The following is a 10797-nucleotide window of genomic DNA, read 5'->3' on the forward strand; positions in this document are numbered from 1 at the left end:
TGAAGAATTTTATATGCATGTTATGTTAATAGTTGCTGGTGTAATAACTTTGTACCCTTAGATTTGCGATGTATAAAAACTGTTCGCAATCCTAAGGCACGTAAAGACTTATTTAAGGGACTTTATATCCATACTAAAAGTGGGAACATTATTCCAGCTCGTTCTTATATCTAAAAATATCAAATTTACTAATATGTTTTTCAATGAACTAACTTTTTCAATAGCGAAGTTAAAGAAAGCTGGTAAAGTGGTTGTCATGCTTTCCGTGGATACCACTAAAGCCTATGATTGCGTTAATTTGACGAAGCTTGGTAGAATTCTTTTAAACCTCTCAATCTCTCTTCAAATACTTCTGTGGACACCAGGCTTTTTATCCAAGCGTGTGTTGCAGTGAAAGTTGAAATATATGATGGCATTCCACGAGGCAGTTGCTTGAGCCTCATACATGACCTCCGACACGGAAAAACTCATAAATTTTAATGTGCTGGTGATTTTTTGTGTCTGCAGATTCACCTTTCTCGGGTTTTGCTTTCACTTCTTTAGTGGCCGTGAGTAACGCCTTGGTAAACGGTTTTTTTAAGCATGTGCCGACCTTAATCTATTTTCAATCCAAACAAAACAAATACAATTTATTATATATAAAGCCTTCACAGACTATCAATCTGAATGCGACATCATCGCACTTATGACTAATGAGTAAAAAGTATGAATAAAAGAATGACTGCAAGAAGTAGTAAGAATGATCATAAAGTTTCATGTAAATTTTTAAATCTGCAAAATGCCCTGACAACATTTTATAGTGTTCTGAATGTCAACAATGTGCTCGTGAATTATGCGATTACGAATTGTGCCCCGCACGCATTAGATGCGATTATTTTTTATTAAATTCGTATTTCAACTTAAATAAAGCATTTCGATAAATGTCTGAAAGAATAAATCTACTACTACTACGAATAAATCAAGGAAGTTTAAAAAATCTTTCTATGATTTTATATTCGATTTAATTTATACGTAATTGGATAATTTCTGTAAATTCTTGCACCTGAGTTTAGTTTCAGATGTAAGAAAAAATTAGTTATATAAAGTTTTTATACCCGCCCTATACCAGTGTTACTCTCGTGAATGGTTTTTCTCTTTTTCACACTAAAATGAACAGCTGATACTTTGCTTGGCGAGTCGCAATAGTATTCATTTTGTTCGAGAAATATAGAAAAAAAAATTGAAGAGCCATTTTGGAAAATAGAATTCCGCCATATTTACCGGCTTTTTTCAAAATATTTACCTTTTCTTAATGTAAACAAGTTCCAAAAATACGTTATATTTTGAGACTTGTATAAAATTAAAAAAAAAAGTGAAAGTCGACTAAGCAAAGACAAAAAGTGTGAAGCACAACGCCTCTAGGCTGCCAAATGTTAAGAGAACAAACAGGTAAAAGTCATGTAGAAAAAAATGAAGAATACTGTTAAATAACGTAATTGCTCTTAACAAAACGCATTAATAATGAAAGTGTAAAAAATAATATCCAAATTTCGACAGAATACGTATCAAAAGCAAATGGCTAGTCATAATTTTCCGCTGAGCTCAACAAGCACAGCACCCATTGTGAATAATTTATCACTGGCTTCGGCTGCCATACAATGTTCAAGTAATGCGACAACGTCACCGTTATATTTTACTCACATTCTACCACCAAGTACTACTATAGTCGAGCAGCCATATGCATCGGTGTTAGACGAACAGTTAGTGAGCGGCGTGCCAACGGCTGGAGAAAGTTTTTTAATTGAAGAAATCATCGATGAGCGTGATGAAGAAGGGAACATAGTTATAGATCCGGGAGAATTTTTTATATCTGGCGACAGTATACAATATTATGCTGTACCCGAGCCTATGCCACCACAAATGATAATGCAGTCATCTCAAGATAGCGAAGAAAATGAAGAACATACGCCAGAATATGTGGAATATGTGCCTGCTCAATTACCCATTGATCCAGCTCAATTTGATATGTCTTCGTCATCGGTTATAGACGACCACAATATCAAGCTAGAACATAACGAAGAGCAAGATCAATTGTGGATTAAAGAGGAGGCATTCTCAGAGATTTTAAATTCTCCCGTTTCTTCAATGGCCGAACAAAATAACCATTTAGTCGCGGACAAGAAATTAACGAACACTAAACGTTGGAAGCAAACCAAAGTACCCATAAGAATTACACAAGATGAGTTCAATGTTACATTATGGTCAGCACTTAATTCAGAGGATGACTACGAAGAGGACGAAGACGAAGAGGGTAGTCAGTGTATAGAAAAAAGACCTCTGAGACAAGGACATTACATGCCGGACGTACCGGAACCTTTCGAAAAATTCATTATTGATGAAAACAATCTTATGCATGCCCCCGAATACGTTATAGTTCCCGATCCGTTTACCGGCGATATAGTTGAAGAGGAAGTTGAAACCGTAAATATAGTAGAAAACGTAAAAAGTCCCCCGGAAGTCAGTGTAACTCCGAAAGAAAACAATGCCCTAAGCAAACAAAATAAACAAACTGTTACAGAAACGAAACCAACCACCATTACTGCAACAACACATGCAAGCAGTCATTCAGCGGCAAAAGTAAAATCTCCTCCCTCTACTTTAAAGAAGCCAGTGCCTATACACAATAGCGATGATTACAATGTCAATAATAATGGAGATGTTAGCTCTACCTCTGCAACTTCCAGGCAAAATACATCGGTTGTTACCACAGTGAGCACAGCCACAGGAACAACGACTGTGTATCGCTGCACTTTTCGCGATTGTAATAAAGAATTTCGTAATCATTCTGCAATGCGCAAGCATTCGGCTACACATGGTCCCCGCGGTCACGTATGTGCAGAATGTGGTAAATCGTTTGTAGAGAGTTCGAAATTGAAACGTCATCAGCTTGTGCATACAGGAGAAAAACCTTTCGAATGCACATTCGAAGGTTGCGGTAAACGTTTTTCTCTTGATTTCAATTTGCGCACTCACGTGCGCATACATACGGGCGACCGGCCTTATCACTGCCCCGTCGAGGGATGCCACAAGTGTTTCGCGCAATCGACCAATTTGAAAAGCCATATGCTCACACACTCAAAACCTAAGCGTAAATGGTCGCGACCAGTCAGTAGTAAACAATTAATAGCTCGCTATGGTCGTCTTGAGCTAGGCGAAAACCCAAGCTTTGTATATTTAGAAACAAACGATCAATTTCCCGTATTGTTGGATAGTTCTTAGACGATACTTCCACATAATGCATGCATACCAATCTCTATTAAAAGAATGTTTTGTATATTCAATATTCTTCTTACGTTTCATTTCTCTTTGAAGCTCAACATTAAGTCTAATATAACAATAAGTACTAATTGCTCTAATGTATAGGCTTTTTATTTCAATGGAATATAAACGTATGTATCCTGTCTATGTGAAAAGATCACGATCAGTGATCAGCGATCAGTTACCCATTAAATTGGTGACAAGTTCGATCAAAGGAAATAAGTACATTTCGTTAGATACATACTGAAAATACTTAGGAAAATTAGTTTAACTGCATAACACCTTTTCGGAAACCCAATAGCTGTGAATAGGCCCACATGTTGCAAAGGAAATCATGTTCAACAATGTGATGGGTTGGTATTTAGCTTAGAATAAACCTTTTACGAAGATCATCGCGCCTACTATGAATTCCTTTTTTTTTTTTTGGTTCAATCTTATCGTAGCGGAATCGTAGTTCGTCTCATCTAAATTTATGAACCACAGTTGAGCGTATAACATTGGTACATGCATTTCTTATTTGTCTCGTGATATTTCGCGTGCTCACTAATTTAGTGCTACGGGCTTTAGCACGGAGTAACTCTAATTTTATTTCCTTGGTAAATAATGATGGACTTCAATATTAGCAAAGAGTGTTGAATATATACCGAGCCAGCCTATAACACAATGAAATGAAAATACATGTATATCGCTTACGTGATATATATTTGTAGTAGGCTCTAAGGTTCAAGGTAATATTTTTCAATAATTTTTCTTCTCCGTGCTTGGTTTTTCGAAGTCAATATATTAATTTCGATTTGTAAATGTTTGCTTAACTTTTATTATTTTATGGGTTTTCTAAATAATTTGCTTAATGTTCGCAAAAATTTTCGAAAAATACATGAAATATTTTTGAGCTTAAGTTTGTAAAAATTTCTGTACACTTTTTAATAAAAAAAAAACAAATGTTAAAAATATAATGACAATTAATCTGTAGTGACTTCTTTAAAATTATGAAATTTTTATTGTGTTAGTCTACCCAAAGAGTGGTAGAAACTCGAAATTCATCGCATGGAAGTGAATGCCACCAACAATTTGAAGCCGCTTACCATTCGAATGTTCGAAGATGACAAATAAGTTTTCAAATACATTACGACCTCGAGCAGATCTTACAAAAATTGTTGTGTATGTGGTTCACCAACAAATGAAAGTTTCCTTTTCAAAATAATTTCCGGAATCCGCAAAATATTTTGGAAAACATGGTAAGATTATGTGACTCAACGGGTATTTCGAATATCAATTAATAAGCAGCGACCGAAATCGGTCGTTTAATTGTTTTTTTTTTTCGTTTATGGTTATTGTGAAAATAAGCGTAGTATGGAACTGGAAAAGCGCTATACGTCAAACCAATGGCACCAAAACAATTTGCATTTGCCCGTTTTATTTAATACATACACATGCAGGTGGTGCATTACACAAGTATACATATATATATATATATATAAGTAATAAGTATAGTTTTAAAAAACACTGAAAATTCTTACTTTCATGTTCTTTTGCTTATAAAACCATAAGACCATAAGAAGGATATATAGATAGATGTTCGTTTAAAAAAATGTTTTTAAAGCTCTTCAATCTTTACATAATTGTATGTGATGGTGATGTAACATGTGATGATGATGGTGCGCGTGTATATTCGAACTTTGGCCTAACATATTTACTCGTATGATAGGATTCCGCAACACCAGTTCAGAATCTTCCGATATAATGGGCAATGAATTTGTCCAGTGATAGTTAATCAAATGACTGATACTTTCGAAAATGCGATCTTTGGTGCGTACCACACCCTCGGGATCGATTAATAGCAGATGTTTGGGCGATTTATGAGCTAAACCGGTTAAAACATATTGACCATGTTTGCCTTGTGATTCACGCACCAAGAAATCCCCATCGTTCTTTAGTAGACCTTCAGCCACGGGTCGACTTATAGTGCCATGGAACCATGATTCAGTCATCAACTGGGAACGCTGCACTTCAGCTGATAAAGAAAAGGATGCTAAAGGCCAGATATATTTTTTAAATGAATTTATATATTTCGTCATTATCGCTGCTTACGTATGTCAAAGACGTCAGGTGGTTGTGAGAATGGGGTATTGATCGCATTGTCTTTGTTGCCATCAAAACTGCCAGGTAACATTTTATTATTACTCTGATCGGGAGGCGGGCTATTTAAATCAATTAAATTACTGCTAAGCCGATCTCTTGGTTTTTTCAAATTCAGTTGAGTCACTTTATGTTGCGCAGACATAAGTTTTTTAAGTTGTGGCTGCTGGCACTTTAAATCATTTTCATTTAGCAAATCCGGTGGAAATTTATTAGGTAGATCATTATAATATTCTTTATCCGGGGTATGATGCCTATTTAAATAAATTTTAGAAAAATTTATAAGGTAAACCTAAAAACCATACTCCTTATGACTTAAAGCATTGTAGCGCAACATAAACGCCTTGCCAATAGTAACAATCAAATCTTCGCTTTGGCCACCAATACATTCTAGAACATAACAGGCACGCCATTCGTCTTCATTTTTGGCTATATAAGCTAGAAAGTCCAGAGTATCCTAATTGAAAATTTACAGGCGGTGATGACAAATTAATATAAATTAGAAACAAATGTTTACTTACAGAATCTCCGCCAGAGGCAAAAGATATGCGAGGCATTTGATGACAGGCAACCATTTCTCCATTATCTACATTAATTAAATTCAAAGAACGACTGGAAACGTTTATGATAACATTGGTACCAGCATTTCGCATACATGGCCTATCAGCTATGTACTGAGCAATTTTCTTGTCCATGTGTCTTTTACCAGACTTCAGGCCAGCGGCCTCGCAAACACGATTAATGCATTCTCTTAAAGGGTTTAGCAAATAAAAGTGTGTAATAGTAAAGAGAAAGTAAAATTTACAAACATCGTGTACCTCGCCACTTGAGTTCTTGTAACGAAATCTAATGATTTCATGGAAGTGTTTACCTCAATGCAACCAGTATACTTAAAATTAAACATGATTATTACATTTGCGGACCAACGATGGCTTTTCTTTTTATTTACCCGCACATTGAATGCAACACCATTATCCATAATAACTTCATCGGGATATATGTTGCTTGTGTCCACACCAGAATCGTTTGCTGCCATTGCTGCACGCTCGCTCTATTCCACTAAAAAGGTGTAGCCTTGTTTGTTCGATTTTTCGATTTTGTTTACCTCTTGATGGTATATGTGTTTTTGGTCAGGGATTGCTTGCGCTTATAAAATCGGGGGCAGTTGGATTTTGTCTTACAAAGTAAATGCACAAATTGAACGTCATATATCGACCTCTTCCGCTTCCAGATTCTTTTCTGGATCTTTGCGTTGCTTTATTTCTGCTATTTTGACAATTGAAATGATTTCTCAACTATAATAATAAATTACCCTCTTTTCATATACGTTTTCCTTAAGCAAAGCCCCCAAAGTTCCCAAATATAAATCAATGATTTTTTTATATTTTAGTCAATAATGAGAAAATTTCGGTATTATGTATTTTATGTTTTTCTTGTTTTTGCTTTTCCCACTTTTCGTTTTCACGTATGGCAATAATGTAATATTTATTCCATTTTTACACAGGGATATATATAGTACAGATATGTTAAGTTAAGTTAAGTTAATGCCTTTTGAGTATGTTACTGTCTTCTAACTTGCAAATAAATTATTCAGCTTCTTATCAATTTATTGTCCTATAAAATAAAAAAAAGTAAATAATTGATTTTGCAAATTTCAGAAAATTTAGAATCACGTCAACGAAATGAGGCATTATTTTCGTTTTGGTTAAAAATTTCCGAAGCAACATTTGGTTTTACAATCAAAAATGAAAACAATTATAAAAGATAGCAATAAGGAAGGTAATATTAAAGTAAGTAAGCTTGTCTATTAATTAGTGATGAAGAAATGGATAGGATATATGTAGTATGTGCATCTTAGTTATAATTTTGTATATTAATTGATTGTTAATTTGAAAACTGCCATTTATTATTATCTAATAAAACAATTTGGCGAATATATTTCAACTTTAAAGTAAATGGTCTTTATTGCTTGTTTTTCAATATCAATTTTCAATCACACAATATAAAAAAAAAATGCAGATTAATGACGATTAAGACAAATAACTTTTAAATTTAAAAGAAACGATCATCGTTCCTTCTTGTATTTTTTTCCCCTTTTGTTGTATTTGTCTGCAGGCATGCAAGACCATATAATTTATCGATTCCCAAGTTTGCAAAAGCTCGGCTAAGTTGAAGCCCCACCCCGAAAGTAGGAATAACGCTTCATTGTGTCAGCCTCTCCCTTTAAATGAAGCAAAAGAATTGTGTAAAAATGTCGACTCGGGATATATATCTTAAGTTCAAAATGAATTGCTTTTGCTGCTTGTTTTTTATATCTTCTAAAATAATAAAGCGTTCAAAGCAAAATTTTAAATTATATAACATGAAGAAGATTTAAATTTGTGCAAAATAAACATAAAACACCTTCATAAAATCATATGGTATGCCGATTCCCACAAAGTTGCATGAAAAGTTGATTTCGTAATATTGTGTTTGCAGCCTAAGTGTTATTAATCTATACCAACCGACTTATTATTCGTATGTACATATGTATGTATGGAATGGCTTACGACTATACTGATTTTGTTTGTGTAATTTATTGAAGAGGAGAATGCAGTATTTTTTTGTAGTATCGTAAAGAAATTTACGGAAATTATTCGTAATATAAAATTCAAGTTGAACTGTCGAAGAAGAAATAAATCGCCATAATCGCAGATATTTTGGATTTAGAAAATACACCGAGTGCAGAAGCAGGAAATATTTTTGTTTAAGAAAAAATAACAAAAAAAAAAAAAGGCCGAAAAAACCTAGATGCGTAGAGCTGTGCAAAATGGAAACCAACCTAAATAGGGTTTTAAATCAAGGAGTCAGGCACCAATTAAATGGACTATTATGTAAATATACGAATGTAATGAAAGGTTTGTAAAGGCAAAATATTTTGTGGAATGCCGGCGAATTTAGGGGCACAATAATTACAGGATGGCAGTATCGATGGTTTAGCGTTGATCCTCAAAGTGGTGTTCTTAGTTATTATTTAATTGACTCTACATCTTCGGGTGATGATGTGCATCCACCTGCCCATGTTCTTTCGGGCGCCCCCCGCGGTCAAGTTCACTTGGCCGGTGCAGTTGTTTGCCCCAGTGATGAGGATTCGCGGACGTTTTCAATAGGCTGCGCCTCGGGCGACACTCTTAAATTAAGGGCATCAGATGCGCGTGCGCGGCAAGAGTGGGTTGACGGTTTGAGGGCTGTTGTGGAGAGTCATACAAAAGCCATGGATATAAATAATTCAACGCCTCTGCCGCCGCGTGAATTGCTTGCGGCATCAGATGCCATGGTCTCGGCTAGACAGGCGCTCTATTTAACTGAACAATGGTAACTGTTTGCATTAATAAGTTAAAAGAGATGAATATTTTCGTTAATTTTCTATTTTTCTAAAATAAAAAGCAATGCTTCCTTGGCTCGTACTATCGAAAATATGGAATGTGCAACATTTTCACCTACAGATCCTGATTTATTAATATTAAAGGCAATATCAGCAGCAAGTACACAGTGTTTACATCAATGTCTTAGCCTTTTGCAGCGCCACCAAGAAATTCAAAACTTGCGTTCAGAGGTTATTAGTATTAATTAGTTTCTAATATAAGTAAACATAATTGAAATTCAGATGAAATGTATTGCGAAAGACATCACCATAAATTATGAATATATATATATATACCTTCTTATCTTATATTAGTAGGAATTTGGATATTGTTCAATGTGTCTGTTTCCAATTTTTAAATAAATTTTTTTTAATTTCAATTTTTCCCCCCTTTTTAAATTTGACTGCGTCCAATGAAGTGGTGCAAGCAAATAAAGTCGTGTTTCCTAAAACTGTTAATAGAACATTGTGGACTGTTTTTTTTTCTTACATACTTGATTTTAACACTACTATAAACGTATCTTTTTTGAGTTACTTGGAGAACTTTGCTTTCCAAGCTGTTAAAGCTTTATACCATATTGAAGGGAGGAAGGAAAATTTTTGAACTGGCTATGGTGTATATTGTAATTCATATTATCATGTATTGATATGTAACATTTTTTCAAAGGTAGGATAACAACTATTCCATATGGAGTAGGAGAAAGATTGTGAGGTGGCAGAAAAGTACTCGCGACAGCGATGTGTGTCAGGCGATGATCACATGAAAGATCGCATTACCTAATTGAGCGACCTTATTTTTTTGGTTAAACAATCGCAACTAATTAATTGATGAGTAAAACAATAGAATATTTAATCTTTTATGAGTTTTTGTTATTATATATGTGTATTTTGAAATTAAATTTTATATATGCATGCGTACATTTTTATGTGTTTGTTTGCATTTTCGCAAAATTTATTTTGCTTATGTGTACACACACCCACACAGACACACACACACACACACACACACACACCCACCCACACACACAACGCCGCTTAGAACCTCTAATACCGAGCGGCATTTTACTCTATATAAATGTCTTCAATGGGGTACGCGGTTTCAATGAATTTTTGATAAAAACGTTGAAAAGCACGTCTGCAAATAGAAAGAGAGAGAGACAATTATAATGTTTATTCGAAACGCAAAAAGTCTATTTAATTGTAATTATAAATTCATTTAGTCATCATTCCGTAATCTTATCTTTCAAATGACTTTTCTCACAATTTCAGCAAATAGCTGTCGCTCGCTGTAATAATGATAAAAGAGCTAAAAGTGCGAGTATTCACTACATTCTGAAGAAATCATTTACAGTTCGGACAATCGGAGAAGATTGGAGAAAATTGATTAGTCACATCTTCCAGATGACTTAAATGCATTGAGCTAATTTTAAAAAATTTCAAGTCCATTGAAAAACAACGCCACCTTAACGGGACAGACTATTAGGAATCTTTGGAATGCCTAAGATAATCTCTTTGTACTTCCTTATATAAAAATGGCATTGCTAGCAACAAAAAACTCTCATAATTAAGAGTTTCTTGTAAATGTTGTTGTTGACTTGGCTAGAGTTAGCAAGCGGAGGCGAGACTATCATTGTTAGATGAAGTATTGCGCCTTATGCTCTCTTGCAAGATATTATTATAAAGGGATTTGTGGTAAATAGATAGCTTTGTGTAACTGTTTTTTTAAGTAAGTTCTTACCCCACTGCTTCTGCTACTGGCCGAGTTGATTCGGAACCCTTAAACACGTGACATGCGAAACGTTGAACAGTTGGGTGTTTTGTAATAAAACCAATGAAACGATGATCTCTCGGGTGAAAAGCGCAAAAGGAGACATTCTTCAGGGAGTAGAAATAGTCGATGCATGGTTTTTTCTCCTTCTTATTCTAAAATGAAGAAGAAGAAGTAGAAGAGAAAATAA

The 10797-nt window shown here is 34.6% G+C and overlaps 4 protein-coding genes across 6 annotated transcripts in view; 2 read left to right on the forward strand and 2 right to left on the reverse strand.

Moving 5' to 3' along the window:
* Nucleotides 1-1135: 1135 nt before the first annotated feature.
* On the forward strand, nt 1136-3845 carry LOC119632256 (polycomb protein PHO). Its single transcript, XM_038025069.1, has 2 exons — nt 1136-1428; nt 1537-3845. Exon 2 carries the CDS (start codon nt 1555-1557, stop codon nt 3256-3258), a length of 1704 nt encoding a protein of 567 aa, XP_037880997.1. The 5' UTR covers nt 1136-1428; nt 1537-1554; the 3' UTR covers nt 3259-3845.
* A 424-nt stretch (nt 3846-4269) lies between these two features.
* On the reverse strand, nt 4270-6843 carry LOC119631470 (SHC-transforming protein 1). Its single transcript, XM_038023701.1, has 6 exons — nt 6386-6843; nt 6255-6325; nt 5958-6186; nt 5742-5893; nt 5389-5690; nt 4270-5329 (listed from the first exon to the last, which is right to left on the reverse strand). Exons 1-6 carry the CDS (start codon nt 6470-6472, stop codon nt 4905-4907), a joined length of 1266 nt encoding a protein of 421 aa, XP_037879629.1. The 5' UTR covers nt 6473-6843; the 3' UTR covers nt 4270-4904.
* Nucleotides 6844-7992: 1149 nt separating this feature from the next.
* Nucleotides 7993-9219, forward strand: LOC119631658 (oxysterol-binding protein-related protein 11). Its single transcript, XM_038024054.1, has 3 exons — nt 7993-8333; nt 8394-8790; nt 8863-9219. Exons 1-3 carry the CDS (start codon nt 8246-8248, stop codon nt 9047-9049), a joined length of 672 nt encoding a protein of 223 aa, XP_037879982.1. The 5' UTR covers nt 7993-8245; the 3' UTR covers nt 9050-9219.
* Nucleotides 9220-9841: 622 nt separating this feature from the next.
* The window catches only part of LOC119632170 (JNK-interacting protein 1), a 3128-nt gene continuing 2172 nt past the window's right edge, over nt 9842-10797 (reverse strand). For 2 of the 3 annotated variants that reach the window (XM_038024962.1, XM_038024960.1), the window contains exons 4-5: nt 10578-10762; nt 9842-9974 (exon numbers count right to left, since the gene is read on the reverse strand). In XM_038024962.1, the coding sequence (XP_037880890.1) occupies nt 9902-9974; nt 10578-10762 (258 nt within the window). In that variant the 3' untranslated portion in view covers nt 9842-9901. Of the gene's footprint in view, nt 9975-10477; nt 10763-10797 lie in introns of those variants that run through there. The other variant, XM_038024963.1, reaches the window with a different exon arrangement.

The sequence above is a fragment of the Glossina fuscipes genome, unplaced genomic scaffold (genome assembly GCF_014805625.2).
Source record: "Glossina fuscipes isolate IAEA_lab_2018 unplaced genomic scaffold, Yale_Gfus_2 1, whole genome shotgun sequence".
Lineage (NCBI taxonomy): Eukaryota > Metazoa > Arthropoda > Insecta > Diptera > Glossinidae > Glossina > Glossina fuscipes.